This window comes from Taudactylus pleione, unplaced genomic scaffold, assembly GCF_031769625.1.
Source record: "Taudactylus pleione unplaced genomic scaffold, aTauple2 ptg001661l, whole genome shotgun sequence".
Lineage (NCBI taxonomy): Eukaryota > Metazoa > Chordata > Amphibia > Anura > Myobatrachidae > Taudactylus > Taudactylus pleione.
The window spans coordinates 4,245,654-4,270,648 of NW_028286058.1; the positions used below are offsets into that span (position 1 = coordinate 4,245,654).

Below are 24,995 nucleotides of genomic sequence, written 5' to 3' on the forward strand. Positions count from 1 at the left end.
TCCGAGCTGCGTTGTGAAATGCAGCATCGGATAATATGCGTAACAACAGCCGGTTGCGGTGACCCATGGGGTCACGCAGCCGGCCGCCGCAGTTTAGAGGCAGAGGCCAGGAAATTGCCGTCAGCCAATGGCGATCCTGGCTTCTTCCCTCCCCCGAAATGGCAGCAACACGCCTTCGTTTCGGGAAACGAAGGGCATCGCCGCCCCCACCCCACCACCAAACGTCAGCAGACTGCCAATCACTGACAGTCTGCTGCCAGTCTGCGAGTGAGTTAGCAGGACCTTTTCCGTACAATCGCGGAATTGGACCTGCGCCTGCGGCATTGTCTTGAGGAAAGGAGAGGCTACTCCCGAAACGCGTAGGTGAAGTGTGACAGGACTACTTTATACTTGACAACAACAACAAAAATCTGGCGCTGCACCTATTAGGACAGATGTGATGGAAAGTAATTTCTACAATAAATATTAGACGTTTAGACTGCAGCCCATTTGACAATAGGTGGTAATATATAACACCAAAAAATAGAAAAAAAAGGAGAAAGTAAATAGGCGCAGTCTTATGTCCAATAATTTATTACCAAAAAATTATTTGTATTTAAATGAATCACATATATAATATACACATGTCACATATAATCTACAACATATACAATATACCAATTGGTCAATAAAATATTTAATATATATGAAGACACAGAAATAAAGAATGAAAACAATAACAAAACAATAAAAAAACACAGGTGGGTATTCCGTTCAGTATAAACTGTCTGTTCCAAAGGTATTTTGCAATATGATACTTTTGTATCTATTTAATGATGACACTGTTATAAATTTGTATCCTTTTGTATATATATATATATATACACACAGAACTTCCACCACTGAATTGTTTATACTAAGGAACAGTCTCTATCCCACTAGGAGAGGCACTAAAAAGTATAGATATATATCTATATGTGGGTATTAATTGTCCTTTGGAAAAATTACCACACATAGATGAGACATTAAAAAATAGTGTCTTAATGTATATCGGGCTCCTGTTAGAGTTAATACGGCAATAAATGGCTCCAAAATACTTTTTTTTGCAATTTGCTCATAAATATCTAAAAAATTTTAGTAACACAGGAGTGTGGCCTATTGGGCTCGCGGATACTTGAAAGGATCCTGGTGTCACTTATCCACAGCAGTGTTTAAAACTGCTGATATACAGAAGAAAAAAAGTTGATCTCACCGCTGTTGTTTTTTTCTTCTTTTCCTTTATTGTCTCCTGAGGAAATTGCAAAAAAAAGTATTTTGGAGCCATTTATTGCTACAGGAGCCTGATATACAGCCGTCTCTACAAAAGGGGCGGCTGTCGATGTTGATCGACAGCTCACCCCGTTTTGTAGGCGGGCCGGGGGGGTGGTTTCCAAAACGGAGGCGTTCCTTAACAAACGCCTAACGTTTTGTGGGCGGCCGAACTGACATCAGTGATATCAGTGGGGAGTTTCCTGCTCTTTCAGAGCAGGAAGCTCCCTGGGGCTTGCAGCTGCCGAGACCCAACCTTAGGGTCTCGTCGCAAGCCCCGATACCATCGCGACCATCAACCTGGTCAGTCGTTAAGCTGTGGGTGGTAACCCACAACTTACCTAACGACCAGGAGGCCGCACTTCAAAAATGAAGCTGCCGCCCTCATTCAGAACGAGCGCTCGCTTCTTCCGAGCGCCTCTGAATGAGGGCCTCTGTCTTTTCCCTTTGGTATCCAGATTTGCGACTTTACTGGACACAAAAGTACATGTAACGCCAGCCCCAGTAGTGTCCTGTTGCGTTGTACCATTGTTGCGTTGTATCATTGTTGCGTTGTACCATTGTGCGCCAAACAGGGCTAAATGGCACGATTTCAGCAAAGGTGAATATGGACACATCTGTAGAATCAGAATTAACATAAAAATGGTTCTATGCTGCCTCTAGGAATACTCATACAGGGCCGTAGCCAGGGTAGTGCGGCCGGTGCCATCGCACAGGGCACCACAGGTCAGGGGGCGCTGTTTGGGGCTGTCTATATTCTGTTTATTATCATTCTTGCTTGTAGCTTCCTCTTATTTCATCCCCAGCATCTCCTGGCCTCCCCTATCTCTTCCCTGGCCCTTCCCCATGAGGCTATGACCCTTTTTTGGGTGCATTATGGACCTCACTCAGAGTCGGTCGTAAGCGGCCGCTCGGACGTACGCATCTGATGTTTCCAAACCACGCATGCGCACAGTTAGTTGTGCGCATGTGCGTACGAGGCTTTGCGAACCAAAATGCTGTAGATCGTACGGCTTACTAGCAGGAAGTGGCTTCCGGGAGTTGATTGACATGAAAGGCCGTTTGTGGGTGTTGACGGGGGTGGTGGTCTGAAAACGCAGGCGTCCCTCAGCGTTTTGAGGGCGTTTTAGGGGCGTACATAAATTACCTGCTATGACCGACATAGAAGGCCGGAAGTAGTAGAACGTCACTCTGCGAGCAGGTTAGAGGCCTGGCTGATCGTACAGCTTGAGGTTGGGTAGGAGCTCCCGCAAGCCACACAGTACAATCGATAGTATCAAGCGTAACTGATGTTAGGATTGATGTTTCTATTTTGAGCCACACAATGCAAGCAGCTAATAATCGATGTTGAAGCTAATAACACTGCTAATTGGCTTGTAATTGATTCAGCTGCGTTTGCATTAGCGAATAATAAGAATAAATAAATTTCATGGGGACGGCTTTTTCTTTGCGTTTTTTGTTTTTATTTTTGTGGGCATCAACACAACACAAGCGGCCGCAACCATCAGAAGAAATTAACATACAGCGACTGACAACGATTGACTCGATCGCTAGCTGCTATCACTCGTTAGCTAGGGGAGGTGCATTGTTCACGTATGGGCGTCACTTTGGTTGCGACCGACCGGCCATGCGATTGCTTCCCTTTTCAGTTTCTCGGTCGTTAGGCGTACGACTGAGCGGCCACTTACAACCGCCTCTGAATGTGGTCCTAGGTCCCTTTGAAAAATGAGGGGGGCGCCAATGCTCTTTTTGTCACAGGGCACTAAAAAGTCTGGTTACGGCTCTGTACTCATAAGCATGAAAGTTGGTGAGAAGACCTATAAGCAATTCAGAAGTAGTCTAGAAAGTGCTGTCAGTGTGACCTACCTTGGTGAATGCCCGGTAACACAGCCCACAGAGCTCAACAAGATATGCCAGTGTGAAGACCCCGTTCTGTATGACAAAACTCAGGAGCTTGGAGAATGGTTCTAGTAAACTCTGTAATTAGAGAAATAACCATCAGTGCCTTCATATTTCTGGAAAACAGTGTTAAGCTCAGCCATTTTATCACTCAGCCATTTTATCATGGTAGATAAAGAGTGTGACTATTACTGTCTCGTATATACATGAAGTAGCAGATCTAAAAGTCCATGCACCCATGGCAAAGTTAGGGACTTGCTCAGCTGCGTTGTGCTGTCATGATGTCGCGCAGTCTGCAGTTCTGGGCTACAACATCATGGAGACTCCGTGACACACCCCAGTGCCAGGAGCTCAGACCAAAAAGCAAGGCTGTGGTAATTTGCGTTGTGCCTTCAATTGTGTTGGGGCGGTTGCGGGCCCCCAAGGGGTTAAAATTTACATGTGACTGAGCAGGACGATGACCCCCTTGTCCAACGCGTTATCCGAAAAAAGGTAGATATGAGCCCTAACAACTTTTATTCAAACTACCATATACGTCATCATACTAGCAATATACACTATTAAATACTATTAGTGCCACGCCAGTAGTTTATTTATTTAGTGCACTTTTCAGCTCCACAATCTGCACTGGCTGCAAAAGCTGCCTTCAATTATTAAGCCATAGGCAGAAAAATATCTGAACAGCATATCACAGTCATGGAAAAATATCAATCCAACATCGGTTCCACTTAGGAAGTAAGTTCAGCTGGTCGTCTCCACTTACCCGGGTGGCGTTAGAGGTTGGGATCTTCAAAAGACAAATCATTATCCGCAGGCTGGAGTCTAAGGTGCACTGTGGATGAGAACAGGAACGCATGGTTGTGTCTCTAAAATGACTTTAATCATTTGCCACAACAGGGATTTGTAGGGAGGGTTTGTAAATGTCAAGGTAAAGCACTGAGGGAATCAGAAGACTAATCTACCTTTTTTGTCACAATATAACAATTTATTATAGCATAGAATACTCATGTTACACACACACGCCTGATTCAGAGCTGCTCGTAAGCGGCCGCTCGTTCGCTCCGAGCGATGTTTGCCCAACTGCGCATGCGTACGGATCGTAATACGCATGCGCGAACCAGTCAGTGCGGCCGAAAATCGTTTGTTCGCTAAATAGCGAATGCCTGCTAATATGAGTGACAGGAGGAGGCGTATGTGGGTGGTAACAGGGGAAGGTGCTTGAAAACGGGGAGTGGAGATCAGAACGCAGGCGTGCCAAACGGTCAAAACGGGCGTTTTATGGGTGTGCATAATTAAAACAGCAGCGTCATTGACCACGTCACTGGGTTGTTTTATAGCCAGAACTGCTCGCAAATTTGTGGTAGCAAAAACCAACCACAAGAATAGCGAGCAGTTCATACGCTGGTCGATGTACTCGATTAATCTAATAAATAGCAGACATGACGTAGGATGCGAGCGGCCAGGGGGTTGTATTTTTCCAAAAAACGACCGCAAGTTTGGTTCGCTCGTTCAGACATAGAGGCGTGAACAGACCGCAAAGAGCGAACGGTTCATTTGAATAGCCACCCCTATTTTCTGGAAGAGCGAGCGCTAATTGCGTCCGGCTCTGAATCAGGCCCTAATTGCATAGTGTAATAACTGGATAAAATGGAAAGGCTTTTCACCGCCACCTGGAGGCTGCAACTGGTACTGCAGTTGAAGTATTCTTCCTTTTCTCAGCATGTTTGTAACAAGAAACACTTAATGGGTCTGATTCAGACGTGGGCGTTGCTACGACTGTTTTTGCGTGTTCCTGTAGTCGCAGTTGCAACTTTTAACAAATGCTAGTATCAGTCCATCCCCTGGTGTACAATCGGGCGTCTGACTGAGACTCCCAATTTCAGCCTTGGGAGACACAGTAATACAGATTGGTGCGTCAACTATCGGTTGCACCAACGAAGCTTCCAATGACACGCCTGCGAAACTCCCATAACATGTCAATGAAACTGACCATTTCTACGTGCACTACTAGCCGCCTCCCAGTCATCACCCTGATACGCCCTGAACGCTCCACAACAGTTCTGACAACGTGCGGATTGATCGCAACTGTGCCTTCCTGGGCACGCACCATGGGACGCCAACACCGTAGGAGTTTTAGGAATTTTCGCTTATGCGCAGTAGCAAAAAAAAATCGCTCGACTCTGCATCGTGACCACCTCTGAATAAGGCCCATTGTGCTTCCCTATACAGCCAGTGCTGACGGACATGCATCATACGCAATGGATGGACAGAGCTCTCTACCTTGAGTGGAAGAACGGAAGGCAGTTTTGTGAAGAACGTTTGGAACTGGTTGCAGATGGTGGTCCACAGGTTACTGGGGGAGTCCATGGGTAAGGCTTCCATGAATGTAGCAATGTTTTCCAAGCAGCGCAACATTGTGCCACCAGCTGGCAAGTTCTTCTTGTTATTCATACCCTGAGAAACAGCACAAGTCAACTTGATCTCCATGCAGAAGGAATGCCCTCACTCCATTTAATGCAACACTCTTAAAGAATGACTTTATTCCATTCTGCTGCGGCTTGGCAACCTACCTCTAGCAGTTGACTCAGGGCGGCAAAAGAACTGAGCTCGCTGAAATCCATTAGAGATGTGGCTAGGGTACGTAAAAAGCTGCTGTCTGTAAAACGGGAAGTGAACATGCAGAGCGGTGAGTGACGATCCGGTCAGAGACAGTTCACCCAGGACAGGCTGGCTATCAGCACCCTACCTTTGATGTTGCTTTGGAACAGCTGTGAGAAAATGCCATTGGGCGCCAGCTGGTGGAAAACACAGCGTAGAAATTGCTTTGCCACCCCGGCCACATTCCCCGGAATCATCATGCTGAGGAGGAGTCAGAAATAGACGTCAATATTCATGGAAGCAGAGCATTTATTACAGTGTGTATAAGGGGTAATAGCAGTAAATGTATAACTGTTTACAATTCCACCCATTGGGCTCTATTTACTACAATCCACATTGGTAATGCAGATTGTAGTGTGATATTACCGACTGAATTCGCATTGTGAATTCAGGCAATATCACAGGGATTTACTACAAATCCCTTGCAGGGACAGAGCTTGCGATAAAGCTCTGTCCCTGCGAAACCCCCTTGGAGCCTTATCACGGTATTTTCGCAAAACATACCGTGATTAAGTGCCCGCGCATGCGCCGACCGGTCGCCGCTGCTACCCCCCCCTCCGGCGCTAAGCCCCGCCCCTGGCGCTAAGCCCCGCCCCCGTAATCGCGGACCCCCCGCAACCCCCCCTTCCCCCAACCCACGACCCCCCTCCCTTACTAACACTTACCTGCATGCTCCAGGCCTCCGGTGATGGTTTCCATTCCTCCGGTCAGGTGATCTCCCATACTGCACTGGGGCCCGATCACCTGATGACCGGGCCGCAGTGCACTGTGGGAGACCAGCTGACCGGAGGGGAGACATCACCGGAGGTCCGATCACCGGTCCCTGGAGTCAGGTAAGTAATTTTTTTTTTTAACTATTTTTTTTTCTTTTTTTTAAAGTAATCAGCTTGCAGTCTGTTTAGACCACACAGCTGATTACTGGGACCGACTCCCGGCTCTGCTCTGCCCGTTAGAGCAGGCCAGGAGTCCGGTAACCGGGGGAGACCCTGGATAACGCCACCTCCAGGTGACGTTATTATCACACGGCTTTCCACGATATTTTTTTGGAGTAGAATTTTACGAATTCTACGAATTTAACTCCCTCCTTCCGGGAGGGAGCTGTCGGGCAATCACAGGAGAAAGTCTCACGGCAAAAAGGGGGCGTGCCGTGGGAGAAAAGGGGCGTGGTTAGGAGGGTGACAAGCCATTGGGGGCGGGGCATGGGGAGCGACAGCACGATTGCGTCGTCGAAGCCCTGCCCCCTCTTCACAATGCCGATATTAATGACATTGTGATGCAGGGGGCGGGACTACGATGACGTGATTCAGCGCAAATCGCGTCATCGCCCCCCCCCGCTGCCGGGGTTTATGCAGGTGGGTCGCTGGAGACTTGCCTACCTTTCCGGGGGGCCGGGAGCGACACACGATTTTCGGGAGGCTCCCGGCCGAATAGGGAGGGTAGGCAAGTATGCTATTATCATAAGGCAATACTTTTACCATGACATTTTTTAAATTGTGCATATTTACTATGATCATGTACAGTGGTCAGATCATGTTGGGGGGTGTAGTGTCCTATGTCTGTATACAGTGTAATAGATGTGTATTATGATCATGTACAGTGGTGAGGTCATGTTGGGGGTGTAGTGTCCTATGTCTGTATATGGTGTAATAGATGTGTATTATGATCATGTACAGTGGTCAGGTCATATTGGGGGTGTAGTGTCCTATGTCTGTATATGGTGTAATAGAAGTGTATTATGATCATGTACAGTGGTGAGGTCATGTTGGGGGTGTAGTGTCCTATGTCTGTATACAGTGTAATAGATGTGTATTATGATCATGTACAGCGGTCAGGACATGTTGGGGGTGTAATGTCCTATGTCTGTATATGGTGTAATAGATGTGTATTATGATCATGTACAGTGGTCAGGTCATGTTGGGGGTGTAGTGTCCTATGTCTGTATATGGTGTAAAAGATGTGTATTATGATCATGTACAGTGGTCAGGTCATGTTGGGGGTGTAGTGTCCTATGTCTGTATACAGTGTTATAGATGTGTACTATGATCATGTACAGTGGTCAGGTCATGTTGGGGGTGTAGTGTCCTATGTCTGTATACAGTGTAATAGATGTGTAATATGGTCATGTACAGTGGTCAGGACATGTTGGGGGTGTAGTGTCCTATGTCTGTATACAGTGTAATAGATGTGTATTATGATCATGTACAGTGGTCAGGACAAGTTGGGGGTGTAGGGTCCTATGTCTGTATACGGTGTAATAGATGTGTATTATGATCATGTACAGTGGTCAGGACATGTTGGGGGTGTAGTGTCTTATGTCTGTATACGGTGTAATAGATGTGTATTATGATCATGTACAGTGGTCAGGACATGTTGGGGTTGTAGTGTCCTATGTCTGTATAGAGTGTAATAGATGTGTATTATGGTCATGTACAGTGGTCAGGACATGTTGGGGGTGTAGTGTCCTATGTCTGTATACGGTGTAATAGATGTGTATTATGATCATGTACAGTGGTCAGGACATGTTGGGGGTGTAGTGTCCTATGTCTGTATACAGTGTAATAGATGTGTATTATGATCATGTACAGTGGTCAGGACATGTTGGGGGTGTAGTGTCCTATGTCTGTATACGGTGTAATAGATGTGTAGTATGATCATGTACAGCGGTCAGGACATGTTGGGGGTGTAGTGTCCTATGTCTGTATACGGTGTAATAGATGTGTATTATGATCATGTACAGTGGTCAGGACATGTTGGGGGTGTAGTGTCCTATGTCTGTATAGAGTGTAATAGATGTGTATTATGATCATGTACAGCGGTCAGGTCATGTTGGGGGTGTAATGTTCTATGTCTGTATACAGTGTAATAGATGTGTATTATGATCATGTACAGTGGTTAGATTATGTTGGGGGTGTAGTGTCCTATGTCTGTATAGATGGTAATAGAAGTGTATTATGGTCATGGCAAGTGGTCAGATTATGTTGGGTGTGTAGTGTCCTATGTCTGTATACAGTGTAATAGATGTGTATTATGATCATGTACAGTGGTCAGGACATGTTGGGGGTGTAGGGTCCTATGTCTGTATACGGTGTAATAGATTGGTATTATGATCATGTACAGTGGTCAGGACATGTTGGGGGTGTAGTGTCCTATGTCTGTATACAGTGTAATAGATGTGTATTATGATCATGTACAGTGGTCAGGACATGTTGGGGGTGTAGTGTCCTATGTCTGTATACGGTGTAATAGATGTGTATTATGATCATGTACAGTGGTCAGGACATGTTGGGGGTGTAGTGTCCTATGTCTGTATACGGTGTAATAGATGTGTATTATGATCATGTACAGTGGTCAGGACATGTTGGGGGTGTAGTGTCCTATGTCTGTATAGAGTGTAATAGATGTGTATTATGGTCATGTACAGTGGTCAGGACATGTTGGGGGTGTAGTGTCCTATGTCTGTATACGGTGTAATAGATGTGTATTATGATCATATACAGTGGGCAGGACATGTTGGGGGTGTAGTGTCCTATGTCTGTATAGAGTGTAATAGATGTGTATTATGATCATGTACAGTGGTCAGTACATGTTGGGGGTGTAGTGTCCTATGTCTGTATACAGTGTAATAGATGTGTATTATGATCATGTACAGTGGTCAGGACATGTTGGGGGTGTAGTGTCCTATGTCTGTATAGAGTGTAATAGATGTGTATTATGATCATGTACAGCGGTCAGGTCATGTTGGGGGTGTAATGTCCTATGTCTGTATACAGTGTAATAGATGTGTATTATGATCATGTATAGTGGTCAGGTCATGTTGGGGGTGTAGTGTCCTATGTCTGTATACAGTGTAATAGATGTGTATTATGATCATGTACAGCGGTCAGGACATGTTGGGGGTGTAGTGTCCTATGTCTGTATACAATGTAATAGATGTGTATTATGATCATGTACAGCGGTCAGGACATGTTGGGAGTGTAGTGTCCTATGTCTGTATACAGTGTAATAGATGTGTATTATGATCATGTACAGTGGTCAGGACATGTTGGGGGTGTAGTGTCCTATGTCTGTATACAGTGTAATAGATGTGTATTATGATCATGTACAGTGGTCAGGACATGTTGGGGGTGTAGTGTCCTATGTCTGTATACAGTGTAATAGATGTGTATTGTGGTCATGTACAGGGGTCAGGTCATGTTGGGGGTGTAGTGTCCTATGTCTGTATATAGGGTAATAGATGTGTATTATGATCATGTACAGTGGTCAGGTCATGTTGGGGGTGTAGTGTCCTATGTCTGTATACAGTGTAATAGATGTGTATTATGCTCATGTACAGTGGTCAGGTCATGTTGGAGGTGTAGTGTACTATGTCTGTATACAGTGTAACAGATGTGTATTATGATCATGTACAGTGGTCAGGTCATGTTGGAGGTGTAGTGTTCTATGTCTGTATACAGTGTAATAGATGTGTATTATGATCATGTACAGTGGTCAGGTCATGTTGGGGGTGTAGGGTCCTATGTCTGTATACAGTGTAATAGATGTGTAGTATGATCATGTACAGCGGTCAGGTCATGTTGGGGGTGTAGTGTCCTATGTCTGTATACAGTGTAATAGATGTGTATTATGATCATGTACAGTGGTCAGGTCATGTTGGGGGTGTAGGGTCCTATGTCTGTATACAGTGTAATAGATGTGTATTATGATCATGTACAGTGGTTAGATTATGTTGGGGGTGTAGTGTCCTATGTCTGTATAGAGTGTAATATATGTGTATTATGGTCATGGCCAGTGGTCAGATTATGTTGGGTGTGTAGTGTCCTATGTCTGTATACAGTGTAATAGGATTGTATTATGGTCATGTACAGCGGTCAGGACATGTTGGGGGTGTAGTGTCCTATGTCTGTATACAGTGTAATAGATGTGTAGTATGATCATGTACAGCGGTCAGGTCATGTTGGGGGTGTAGTGTCCTATGTCTGTATAGAGTGTAATATATGTGTATTATGGTCATGGCCAGTGGTCAGATTATGTTGGGTGTGTAGTGTCCTATGTCTGTATACAGTGTAATAGGATTGTATTATGGTCATGTACAGCGGTCAGGACATGTTGGGGGTGTAGTGTCCTATGTCTGTATACAGTGTAATAGATGTGTAGTATGATCATGTACAGCGGTCAGGACATGTTGGGGGTGTAGTGTCCTATGTCTGTATACAGTGTAATAGATGTGTACTATGATCATGTACAGTGGTCAGGACATGTTGGGGGTGTAGTGTCCCATGTCTGTATACAGTGTAATAGATGTGTATTATGATCATGTACAGCGGTCAGGACATGTTGGGGGTGTAGTGTCCTATGTCTGTATACAGTGTAATAGATGTGTATTATGATCATGTACAGTGGTCAGATCATGTTGGGGGTGTAGTGTCCTATGTCTGTATACAGTGTAATAGATGTGTAGTATGATCATGTATAGCGGTCAGGACATGTTGGGGGTGTAGTGTCCTATGTCTGTATACAGTGTAATAGAATTGTATTATGATCATGTACAGTGGTCAGGTCATGTTGGGGGTGTAGTGTCCTATGTCTGTATACAGTGTAATAGATGTGTAGTATGATCATGTACAGCGGTCAGGACATGTTGGGGGTGTAGTGTCCTATGTCTGTATACAGTGTAATAGATGTGTATTATGATCATGTACAGTGGTCAGGACATGTTGGGGGTGTAGTGTCCTATGTCTGTATACAGTGTAATAGATGTGTATTATGATCATGTACAGCGGTCAGGACATGTTGGGGGTGTAGTGTCCTATGTCTGTATATAGTGTAATAGATGTGTATTATGGTCATGTACAGTGGTCAGATTATGTTGGGTGTGTAGTGTCCTATGTCTGTATACAGTGTAATAGATGTGTATTATGATCATGTACAGTGGCCAGGACATGTTGGGGGTGTAGTGTCCTATGTCTGTATACAGTGTAATAGATGTGTATTATGGTCATGTACAGTGGTCAGGTCATGTTGGAGGTGTAGTGTCCTATGTCTGTATACAGAGAAATAGATGTGTATTATGGTCATGTACAGTGGTCAGGACATGTTGGGGTGTAGTGTCCTATGTCTGTATACAGTGTAAAAGATGTGTATTATGATCATGTACAGCGGTCAGGACATGTTGGGGGTGTAGTGTCCTATGTCTGTATACAGTGTAATAGATGTGTATTATGGTCATGTACAGTGTTCAGGACATGTTGGGGGTGTAGTGTCCTATGTCTGTATACAGTGTAATAGATGTGTATTATGGTCATGTACAGTGGTCAGGTCATGTTGGGGGTGTAGTGTCCTATGTCTGTATACAGTGTAATAGATGTGTATTATGATCATGTACAGTGGTCAGGTCATGTTGGGGGTGTAGTGTCCTATGTCTGTATACAGTGTAATAGATGTGTATTATGGTCATGTACAGTGGTCAGGACATGTTGGGGGTGTAGTGTCCTATGTCTGTATACAGTGTAATAGATGTGTATTATGGTCATGTACAGTGGTCAGGACATGTTGGGGGTGTAGTGTCCTATGTCTGTATACAGTGTTATAGATGTGTACTATGATCATGTACAGTGGTCAGGACATGTTGGGGGTGTAGTGTCCTATGTCTGTATACAGTGTAATAGATGTGTATTATGATCATGTACAGCGGTCAGGTCATGTTGGGGGTGTAGTGTCCTATGTCTGTATACAGTGTAATAGATGTGTATTATGGTCATGTACAGCGGTCAGGACATGTTGGGGGTGTAGTGTCCTATGTCTGTATACAGTGTAATAGATGTATATTATGATCATGTATAGTGGTCAGGACATGTTGGGGGTGTAGTGTCCTATGTCTGTATAGAGTGTAATAGATGTGTATTATGGTCATGTACAGCGGTCAGGACATGTTGGGGGTGTAGTGTCCTATGTCTGTATACAGTGTAATAGATGTATATTATGATCATGTATAGTGGTCAGGACATGTTGGGGGTGTAGTGTCCTATGTCTGTATAGAGTGTAATAGATGTGTATTATGGTCATGTACAGTGGTCAGGTCATGTTGGGGGTGTAGTGTCCTATGTCTGTATACAGTGTAATAGATGTGTATTATGATCATGTACAGTGCTCAGGTCATGTTGGGGGTGTAGTGTCCTATGTCTGTATACAGTGTAATAGATGTGTATTATGGTCATGTACAGTGGTCAGGACATGTTGGGGGTGTAGTGTCCTATGTCTGTATACAGTGTAATAGATGTGTATTATGGTCATGTACAGCGGTCAGGACATGTTGGGGGTGTAGTGTCCTATGTCTGTATACAGTGTAATATATGTGTATTATGGTCATGTACAGTGCTCAGATTATGTTGGGAGTGTAGTGTGCTATGTCTGTAAAGAGAGCCTGATTCACTACTGTACGCAACTGCAATTACGCACGCAATCGGAAGATTATTTTGCACTGCGCATGCGTACGCATCGAGGCTATGCAGACCCATCGCAGAATGATTAACAGGAAGTGCCGTTTGTAGGTGGTTGCGGAGGGGCTGGTCGGGGAAAAGCAGGCGTTCCAGTGCGTTCACACGCCGTTGCAGGGGCGTGCATAAATTAGCCAATTTCTGAGTAAGGGCAGCGCTTGTGCAAGTGTGCGCGAGACTGCGATTGTAACGATGGTTTCGTAGTTTTGCTAAACAGTAGGTATGTGTGCTGAGTAAAATGGACGGCCTTGTGCAGTGTGCTGCAAGGGCATTGCGATCGCAATCTGCATACTATCACAGTTGAACTGCGTGTGTAATCGCTATTGCATATGCAGTTGCGTACTGTAGTGATTCAGGCCTAGAGTGTAATGGAATTGTATTATGATCATGGCCAGTGGTCAGGTCATTTTGGGGGTGTATAGAGTGTAATAAAAGCTTTTATTTAACCAGACACTGTCAAAATAATTAATAACAGTTAATAGGAAATGAGTCTGATATCTTATTTACCTTTGACTCTTTCAGATATTCAGTTCTTAATTACATGCTCTGCTTATCAATAAATCATATTATTCTCACGCTAAGGGCTCTCACTGCATTATGACGCTATACATGTAATATTGATTCAAGAGAAAGATTACAGTCATTGCATCTTTTATATAAAATAATTAAATGATACATTGATTTCTCTAATTTATCTAACATATACAACCTCGAAGGCTGCATTGCAAGATGTCATTACAAATGGTGACACAATGAGAAATGTTTTATAGTATAAGCTGAGTGCAGACAGCACTTCCTGTAACTGTGGGGTCTATTTACTAAGCTTTGTTAGGAGATTAAGTGAACGGTGATAAGGTACCAGCCAATCAGCTCCTAACTACCATGTCACAGGCTGTGTTTGAAAAATGGCAGTTAGGAGCTGATTGACTGGTACCTTATTACATAATGGACCCCCGAGCTATGGAAGTCTTTGATCTCCCCTAGTGGTAGCATTATGCATTTGCAGGAGCCTGCAGTAACAGTTAAAGTATACCTAGCGACTCTTTCTACAGCTATATAGGTGATAGAAAAGCACTTAGAAGGTGGTCTTGCAGAGACGGCGATACGAGGTATCAAAATGTTAATTCTGAACTTATAAAAAGTGAAGTGGGCAGGCTGGTGTAAGGAGAGTATGTGCAGGACTCAGAACGGTCACCATAGTCTGCAGGTGCATCTTATATAAAATATAAAATTCATTCGTCGGATTGTTTGTCTGTCTGGTGATGCATTCGGATACCCCTGCACCGACTGGGATGAAACCAATGCAAGGTGGATCCTGGCCAGGTTTTAGGGTGGTTGAGGTCCCAGTCGGACCTCCCGTTGGTGTATGCTGGGCAGAACTTTGACTCGTGGAGCCTGTACTGGGCTTTCCACTGGGTGGATTTGGATGCAAACTTCACAGAGGGGTGACTATTGGTCTGGGATGCCTAATGGAGTGGTTGGGGTCCTGGTCGGACCTCACAGCGGAGTGTGCCAGGCAGAGCTTATGTAATAACTTGAAGATGTAAATCCGGGCAACGCCGGGCACTTCAGCTAGTATATTATATATAAACATAAGTGTCTGCAGACCTAGCACCTCCTACTACCACAGTGGTGTCTGCTTTGTCTATATTACCTTTCTGCTTGGCTTGAGAAACTTGTACTGCACGCCAATCTAGAACAAATCACAGGGATATCTTACAATTACAAAATGGTCCTTTATAACATGAAAGTGCCATGCAGAGACGCCCTTGTACTTAGCTGTGCACTGTGGTGGGGTCAGTATCTGGAATTGTGAGTTCTAGGTTAGCATTCTGTTCTGTATACATGTATTGTAATCCACTCCCACCGTCCCCTGCACATCTGTCATCTCTTTATTATCAAGCTGCTCATTACAATGATATATTACTAGTATTAGAACCCCTCATGCACAGGGTCTGTCTGTCTATCTGTCTGTCTGTCTGTCTGCCTGTCTGTCTCCCTCATCTCAGTCCCTCCTGCCTCCCCCCAATTGTCTGTCTCTCATCGCTGTACTCCTTGCCCAGTCTGTCTTTCCTGTCTGTCTGTTTCTGTCTCTCTGTATAACTCTGTCCCATCTCACCTCCACCTTTTACTCCCTTTATCTCTCTCCCTCCTGTCTGTCTGTCTCACTCGCTCTCATCTTTGTACATATCCCGCTTGTCTCTCTCTCACCACTTTCACAACCACTTCTCCATCTCTCTCTTTCATCTATGCCCTCCTCCCCCTTCTCTTTCACACGTCTCTGTTCCCCTCCCCATCTCTATCATCTCTCTTCCTCTCCACGCCTCTCTCTCTCTCTCTCTCTCTCCCCTGTGTCCCATCTCCATATCTCATCTCTGTCCCCCCTATTCCCATTCCCCATCTGTCACTTTTGGGTCTATTTACTAAGCAGTGTTAGGATACAGATTGAAAAGTGATAAAGTACCAGCCAATCAGCTCCTAACTGTCATTTTTCAAACACAGCCTGTGAGATGGCAGTTGGGAGCTGATTGGCTGGCACCTTATCACTTTTCACTCTGTCTCCTAACACTGCTTAGTAAATAGACCCCCATAATCTCATCTATGCCTGTCTGTCACTCTCTTATCTCTGCTTCGCTGACCCTGTCTGTCTCTCACTCATCTCTGTCGCCCTTTCTCAATCTCTCTCTCTCTCATCTTTGTCCTCCCCTACCTCTCTCTGTACATCTGTCCTGGCCCACCCCTCCATGATCGTGGTGGGCAGATCTGACTGCTCCATGCCCTGATCCATACATAGTTGGTCCAGGGGTCAGGCAACCAGTGAGAGCTGTGGGGGGGGAGGGGCAGAATGCCCCTCCTCCAGCTCATACTGTGCAACTGCTAGACAGACATAGTAGCAGATTATATAATAGATGATCACAGTCTTGTAGTAGATACATTTGTTTGGTTAGAAGAATAACACCTGGTAACTGTTCTAGAACTATGTAAGTGCTGGGTACACACTGAGCGATGTGCACCCAGCTGATATGTTGGCCCGATGGGTACACATCAGAACGAGGTAATGAACGACGGAACAATCACTTCATTAACATTCATGGCGCTGCATGGGATATCGTCAGGTTTCATGTGCAACACATCAAACCCGAAGACGCCGCACGCGACCTCGGGAGTGCGCATATCGTGCATAAACACTGCACAATATGTTGTTCTGATTTGGCCAAATTGGAACGACATCGCTCCAGTGTGTACCCAGCTTCAGGGACATACTTACCCTAACTGGACACTCTATCTTACCTTCCCACAGACTGCATGATATCTAGCAGCAGAGGAGCAGCCAAATCAGGACTCAGGTGAATGAATGTCAGGAGGACGACAATAGCAAGGCCTAGGGTTTCCTCATCATACTCTTCTAGAATGGCTCCACAATCATGACACCTGTAAAATATACAATGTTACCTATGAGACTACAAAACGGTCAGACACTTTTTTTTATTTAAGTTTTTGTTTGTTTTCTTTACAACGTATCAAATAAAGTTTTCTAGATACATTTTATCTGAGAAATAAACTCCTGCTAAATGTAGTTAGAATATGAATGGCATTATTTCAGGTATAGGGTATGTGTTACAGTGCCATCTATTTCATGATTCTCGTTGCTCAAGGCTTTCAACATTATTCTGCCTGCAACCCCGATTAATTCTCAAATCACCTTCTAAACCCATCATTCACTCTCTAATAAATAATGTATTACCTTGCAGTGATTTCATTAAGGCAAAGAGTATTCTAATATTTACATTCAAGTAGACATTAGAATACCAACCCCAAAAAATACCATTAACCATACTTGCCTACTCTCCCAGAGCTCACCCACCCGGAGCCGAGTGAAGTGGGAGGGTCACGCGGCCAATGACATCATCGCAGCCCTGCCCCACTTCACAATGCCAGTAATCGCGGCCTTGTGTAGTGAAAGGCGGGGGCCACGGTCATGCGATCCCACCATCACGCAATGCACCACCCTCCCCACGCAGAGGCAACCTGCCAGCCAATAAGTCGCTGAGTGTGATATTAACTCTTTGCCTTCTATTTTTTATGACATTATTACAGTAAATTTGGCAGGTGTAGAAAAAAACATGAAATATGAATCACGATCAGTGTGTTAGCCGCTAATATAGTATTATGCAAAATCTAAAGGGCTTGGGGGTCCCATTTTGGGTGATTGGCAATCAGATTTATTAACCCTTTGTTCTTTGTCAAGTTTACTTACTTATCACTCATTATCGTGGGCTGATCATCTGAGAAATCTTCAGGTGCTGGGACAAACATGCTGACAATACTGGGGGCTGAGAGCAGACTGGACTTTGTTGCCCCTTTAAACAATAAAAAATAATTAATATATGAGCCAAATACTAAATACCACTAAGGGGAAGATTTATCAATCCTTCTAAAAAATAGACAGGTGGAGAAGTTGCCCCTAGTAATCGATGAGCTTCCGGCGTTCATTCTAGAGAATGTACAGTACTTGATTAATGATAGCTATATGATAATTGGTTGCTATGGGAAACATCTCTTCTTTAGATGTTTTGATACACCGACTCCTAAGAAATTTGTGTAATTATATTATCCTAGCACTAAATACAGCACAAGTCATGTGACATCTGACTGCAGTAATATAATGTATGGTTAATTTAAGAGGCATAAAATAGCTACAAGGCACACTAAGGGGTATATTTACTAAGATTCGAGTTTGGTTGAGTTAGCAATCCCTGGAGAGTTTGGGCATCTTTTTTCCACTCGCAAATTTACTTATGACAAACTCGGGAACATACTGGAGAGTGAGCAAACTCTCTTCACTTCACCATCAGCTAAACTCGAGTAACTTTTCACTAGTGAAGATAGAATTCGGGAATTTACCAAGAGGAGAGTTTATAAACTCTCATGAGAACGGACAACACTCCTGTAAAAATTAGTGAAATCAATTCACCTGCCTGTGAGCTGCGAGTTTGCCAGAAACATACACAGATCATTGTGATCCATGTATGTTTCTGCCTGTATATAGTATAAACAAAAGGGTTACATTTCTTTAAAAAAATTACGTATGCCCCCCCCAAAGCATAACCAGCCCCGGACTGCTCAGCCAGTCCTGGTTCCTACAATTACAGGGAACAAAACAAGTAGGGTTCCACCGAAATTTAGGAACCAGCACCTGGCTGCAGGGCCAGTGCTGGTTTTAAATATATATTGGGGAAAAAATCCATAGGAGTCCCCCTATATTTAAAGCCAGCACCGTACTCACCAGGTGTAATGCCACAGCCAGGAGACCCTATCACAGGGCTCAATGGCCAAAGCATTCACATCCCAAGCCGGTCAGCCCAAGCCGGAGATCTCAGGGGTCCCCCCTCTCCTGAAACCCCAGGCTTGGTCTGAAGACAGGGGCTCTTCCCCGCACCCCTGGGCTGTGGGTACAGGGGTAATAATGTGTTAAATAGTTCTAAAGTATTGTATTTTACAATGGAACTACAGGTGTCAGTATTCCTGCCCTTTGGCACTTGTGGAACTACAAGTGCCAGCAGGCAGCCAGCACCCGTACCTCCACTGTAAAAAAAATAGTCAAAAAAACACAGTACACACACCGTATACAGTAAAACTTTATTTCATACCTACCTACCTCACTCACACATACTTACCTGCTGCCAGCTGGTCTGTCCCATTGTTCCCGTAGAATCCGCTTGGAGTACCTGGAATAAAGATGCTATACTTACCTCCATCCTCGCGCTGGTCTCCATAGCATCCAGGGGACTTGGCAAAATAAAAAAACGGAACCGGATCCATATACTTACTGTAACGGTGTATGGGTGTGACCACAAACTCCGCTACCTGGCTCCTGACTGATCAGTGTGAACTGTCAGGAGCCGGCAGCCAATCAGCGGCTGCTGACTGTAGAGCAGATTGGTCAGACATTAGGAGGTGGTCAAACATTGCATAAAGTGTTCTTGACAGAAAGAAACTAAGTAAAGGATAAAGGTCTCTGTGGCCAGACATATTTAATCCTGAGTCAAGAGTGTCTTACATTCAGTTTAACTGAGTACATACAAGATAAACACCCCTCATAAATAGTTGTTCCAATATTCATAATTGAGGCAACAGTGCCCCCTACTGTCTATTAATGTCTATGTATATTTCCAAATATGACCTTTATACTTGTTAAATGCTTATGCATGAGTGTTTCTCATATATAAAGCTGTAATTTGTCAGTATACATTCAGCCTACTGCCTATAGCCTAGATCACAGGTTCTCAAACTCGGTCCTCAGGACCCCACACAGTGCATGTTTTGCAGGTCTCCTCACAATCACAAGTGTAATAATTAGCTTCGCCTGTGCACCTTTCAAAATGTTTCAGTGAGTAATGACTACACCTGTGCACGTGCTGGGTTACCTGGAAAACGTGACCTGTGTGGGGTCCTGAGGACCGAGTTTGAGAACCTCTGACCTAGGCCTATGCTCAATGTACGAGATCAAGCTCCAAGCTGTAGGAGGGGCTACTGGGAATGAATGAAACTATTATGTTTTGAGTAGATGATCTGTCAAGCAAGTTAAGTGTTTATTATACTTTACTCTTTTTCTTTTACTTTGTAATAAATTTCTTTTTAGCTGATATTTGTTGTGTGGCTTGATTTTGTATCCAAAGAATCTTATCTTGTTCCACCAAGAACACTGGCACTTGTAGTTCCACTATAAATTACAATAGTTTTCAACTATTTAACACATTATTACCCCCGTACCCACAGCCCAGGGTTGCGGGGAAGAGCCCCGGGATTCAGACCAATCCTGAGGTTTCAGGAGAGGGGGGATCCCTGGCTTGGGCTGACCGGCTTGTGGTGTTAATGCTTTGGCCCTGGAGACCCGGTAATAGGGTCTCCTGGCTGTGGCATTACACCCCGGTCAGTTTGGGTCCGGTGCTGGTTTTAAATATAGGGGGACCTCTACGCATTTTTCCCCCCCTATATTTAAAACCAGGACAGGCTCTGCAGCCTAAATTACGGGGGAACCCTACACGTTTTGTTCCCCGTAATTTTAATAACCAGGACTGGCTGTGCAGTCCGGGGCTGGATATGCTTTTGGGGAGGACCCTACGTCTTTTGACATTTAACCCATTTTTTACAGCTACAGCACACACGCAGCCTTCACATATCTCACTGATATGTGCTGGCTTCTTGCTCGGGAGAGTTTTGAAGAGATAGAAAACACTGCAATCACGGGTGAGTAATATCCTTCAAAACTTGCTACTCGGGGGAGAAATCTCATTCTGCTTCACCATTGGCCATCTCACTCTAAGCTAAACTCACTTCTTTATAAATCTGTGAGTTTCAGGTGCCTCAAATCCACCCGAGTTTCGGCGATGCTAAACGAGTTGGAAGAAAAACTCGATCAGACTCGATTCTTAGTAAATTTACCCCTAGGTATTTGCCCAGTGGTGACCAAAGGATAGGGAGCCACAAACATGCAGGAAAAACTACTCCCTATTCTTCAAACTTTGGGCCTGATTCAGAGCCGCTCGAAAGCGGCAGTACGGTTTATAATACGCATGTGCGAACCAGTCAGTGCGGCCGAAAATCGTTTGTTCGCTATATAGCGAATGCCTGCTAGTTTGAGTGACAGGATGAGGCGTATGTGGGTGGTAACAGGGGAAGGTGCTTGAAAACGGGGAGTGGAGATCAGAACGCAGGCGTGCTTAAAGGTCAAAACGGGCGTTTTAAGGGTGTGCATAATTAATACAGCAGCGTCATTGACCACGTCACTGGGTTATTTTATAGCCAGAACTGCTCGCAAGATTGTGGTAGCAAAAACCAACCCCAAGAATAGCGAGCAGTTCATACGCTGGTCGATGTACTCGATTAATCTAATAAATAGCGGACATGACGTAGGATGCGAGCGGCCAGGGGGCGTAGTTTTCCAAAAAACGACCGCAAGTTTTGTTCACTCGTTCAGACCTAGAGGCGTGAACAGACCGCAAAGAGCGAACGGTTCATTTGAATAGCCACCCCTATTTTCTGGACGAGCGAGCGCTAAATGCGTCCGGCATTGAATCAGGCCCTTTATCCCACCCATATTGAACATCTCCATCTAGTGTCCAATCTATAGAACACATGACTATTATTAAGTGACTGACTGATACAGGGCCTGATTCAGCAAGGATGAGTGGCGGGCTGGGCCGGGGGGCAGGGTGCCATGTGCCCCCCGGGCCGCAGCGTCATTCGGGCCGCGGGCAGTCTGTGTCACTGTGACACAGACTGCACCGCGTGTGTAGCGCTGACCGAATGGAGTTCGGTCAGCGCTACACAAGTGACAAACACACAGCCGCCGGCTCCGGCAGCTGTGTGTTTGTTTTGATCAGCAGCCAATGAGAGTCTGTCAGACTCTCATTAGCTGCTGCTGCGCCCACTGCGGGAGCCGCTCCATCTTCTGGCTCCCGCAGTGGGCAATGGGAGAGGCGTCATGATGTCATGACGACTCTCCCATAATGCAGAGCGGCCCGGCCCGGGAAGGACAGACGGAGGAGCGGAATGCAACGGCGGGAGCGGGGATTGAGGTAAGTGTTTTTTATTTTTTAATTACGTGTGTCTACTGGGGGAGGGGCGGGCACTACAAGGGGGGAGGACTACTAATACTGGGGGCACTACAAGTGGGGGACTACTACTACTGGGGGCAATACAAGGGGAGGACTACTACTACTACTGGGGGCCCTACAAGGGGGGGGACTACTACCACTAGGGGCACTACAAGGGGGGAACCACTACTGGAGGCACTACAAGGGGGGGGACTTCTACTGGGGGCCCTACAAAGGTTGGAACCAGTACTGGGAGCACTACAAGAGGGAGGGACTACTACTGGGGGCACTACAAGAGGGAGACCACTACTGGGGGCACTACAAGGGGGATATAACTACTGGGGGCACTACAAGGGGGGGCGACTACAGGGGGGGTGCACTACAAGGGGGGACCACTACTGGCGGCACTGTAAGGTGGAGACCACTACTGGGGATTGTTACTGGGGGCACTTCAAGGGGGGGACTATTGGGGGCACTAAAAGGGGGTGACTACTACTACTACGGGCACTACAAGGGGGGACTACTACTACTAGGGGCACTACAAGGGGAGGGGACAACTACTAGGGGCACTGCATAGGGGGGAGGGGGTCACTACATAGGGGGGAGGGGACTACTACTAGGGGCACTACATAGGGGGGAGGGGACTACCACTGGGGGCACTGCATCGATGGACCACTGCTGGGGGTTCTATAAAAAGGGCAATACTGGGGGTACTGCATAGGGGGAGACTACAACTGGTGCCACTATTTAAGGGGCACTGCATAAGGGTTACCACTATTGGGGGCACTGCATGGGGGGTGGACTGCTACTGGGGGCACTATATAAGGGACACTGCATAGGGGTACCACTACTGGGGGCACTATATAAGGGGCTTACTACTGGGGGCACAAGGGGCATTGCATAGGGGTGACCACTACTGGGGGCACTGTATAAGGGGCACTGCATAGGGGGGATCACTACTGGGGGCACTACTGGAGGCCTGCATAAGGGGGTCCTCTCGCACATGCACGTTCTTCGGGCACCCTGGCTACACGCTACTCCTCTGCCAGGGGCGCCTGCATGCATTTGCCCCCCAGGCTAAAAGTTGCCAGCCAGCCCCTGGCAAGGATCGCTATTGCAATCGCAACTGCGATTATGCACGCAAGTTCACTGTGAAAATATGCTAATGATTTCAATCACAATGCCGTCGCAGCCACACATAAGGACGACCACACCTCCTTACTCATATCCGTAATACTTGAATAGCAAAACCACCGGTAACTGAGTACTGTCGCAGCCTCACACACAGTTGCACAAGGTCTGACCTCAGAAATTGCTAACCTCATCGTACGCAGTGAAAGCCCAAGCTACATATGGCATCGCAGTGGCTAATTTATGCACGCCCCTGTAACAGTGTTCAAACGCACTGGCACGCCTGCGTTTCTCTGACCAGACCCCCTCCCCATTACCACCCCCAAACGGTCACTTCCCGTCAACCACTCTGCGATGGGTCTGCGTAGTTACTGCGATCGGATTCCAATCGCAGTGAGACCATTGGGCAAGTGCACTGCAATGCATGCACACAACGCAACAATCATGCGTAATCGCAGTTGCGATCGGTAATGAATTAGGCCCACAGTCTTAGAAATAATGTGACAAGTGACAAATTACTGTAACAAGGTGTGGAATGCTACGCACCAATCTGAATGTACGGGATACTCGTCCTTCCCATGGAGACCTCGGAAATGCTCCCTAAGACTTCATGTGCGGTTTTAGGATCATCTAAACCAAAGGAACACAAATACTGTAAAATACGGTTGCCCATTTGACATGTAGGGTACAGTTCTTACAGACACTGAACTTCAACCTCTAGAACCTTGTAGACTTCCTATGCTATTTTAAATGTAAGAAAACATTTAAAAATCCTAGATTGATGATCCTTTCCCTTTAATAAGTGGGTGTGATTGTTCAAGCTCCGTGTGAGAGCGGTAAGTGGTCTCCACCTACCTGGATCCCAGGTGCCTATGTTGTGGGGTGCACTGGACTGGTGTTCAAGCTGCCTCTTCATGAGCTGGGTCATGGTGAGAGCGCCCAAAGAGCCTCTCTTCATTTGCCTATATTGTGCTACATAAATAAGAATGGCGATGTATCATCAGCACAATGACAATTATTCTTACATGTACTGTGTCATAGGAACCAGTACTTTGGGTGCTTGAGTACACCCAATGTTATTGTTACGGGGTAACATGACGGCCCAATCATTGTACAAAGTCGGCTCCTATGTACATTCCTGTGACATGTACGGAGCACGGTATGCAGTATGTAGACGCACAGGGGACCTACTTGTGAGGGATGACCGGCTAATGGGCTCGGGAACCCCAGCTTCCAGGGTGGGTGCTGATGATGATTCTCTGGGCATTTCCAAAATGGAAAGCCCCTTAGATTCAGCCTCTGTAATAATAGCAAGAGATATTTTAATAAGAACTTGAGACATTTTAATGGAAATATATGATATTAAATGATTGGAATGGGCTGTATTATAGATGAGGAATGTTCTTCCAAAACACATGATTTAAGCAGGACAGGGTTTGTCATACATTATGTATTACATGGTGTCTCCTGGAAGACAATATTGGGTTCTGGCTTCCGACTACTGTTTCTCTGTACATTCATGTAGAGCAATTATTATTATTATCATCATTAGCACAGGAGGTAAAGCTGGGTACACACTAGACAATATATTGGATGATTTGTCATTTTGAGACTAATTGGAACGACATATCATCCACACCATATAGTGTGCACGCACTTTTGCGCGTTCCCGTGCGTCGTTCCTCGCATTTTCTCATTTGCTGTGCCGCACAGCAGATGACAAGATATCTTTAACGATTTTGTGCAAAGTAGGTGTGTACGCCCAACCGGACAACCAGGCGATAAGCCGATCTGGTCTCTGAAGACGCCACCTCAGCCACTCCCATATCCTCCATTTTTTCTTCCTACAGTCGGCTTGTCGCATGCTGTGTATTTAACATTATTTACATTTTCCAGAAATCGCTAAGATCGTTGTATGGTGATTAAA

At 45.5% G+C, this 24,995-nt stretch overlaps 1 protein-coding gene across 2 annotated transcripts in view; it reads right to left on the reverse strand.

The window, feature by feature from the left end:
- Positions 1-24,995, reverse strand: part of UNC79 (unc-79 subunit of NALCN channel complex) — a 245,715-nt gene that overhangs the window by 62,357 nt on the left and 158,363 nt on the right. The window contains exons 33-43 of one of the 2 annotated variants that reach the window (XM_088464340.1): positions 24,260-24,367; positions 23,924-24,040; positions 23,615-23,698; positions 17,596-17,698; positions 16,629-16,769; positions 14,992-15,030; positions 5,933-6,045; positions 5,757-5,842; positions 5,467-5,640; positions 3,950-4,018; positions 3,154-3,264 (exon numbers count right to left, since the gene is read on the reverse strand). In XM_088464340.1, coding sequence (XP_088320466.1) covers positions 3,154-3,264; positions 3,950-4,018; positions 5,467-5,640; positions 5,757-5,842; positions 5,933-6,045; positions 14,992-15,030; positions 16,629-16,769; positions 17,596-17,698; positions 23,615-23,698; positions 23,924-24,040; positions 24,260-24,367 — 1,145 coding nt within the window. The remainder of the gene's footprint in view (positions 1-3,153; positions 3,265-3,949; positions 4,019-5,466; positions 5,641-5,756; positions 5,843-5,932; positions 6,046-14,991; positions 15,031-16,628; positions 16,770-17,595; positions 17,699-23,614; positions 23,699-23,923; positions 24,041-24,259; positions 24,368-24,995) is intronic. The other variant, XM_088464341.1, reaches the window with a different exon arrangement.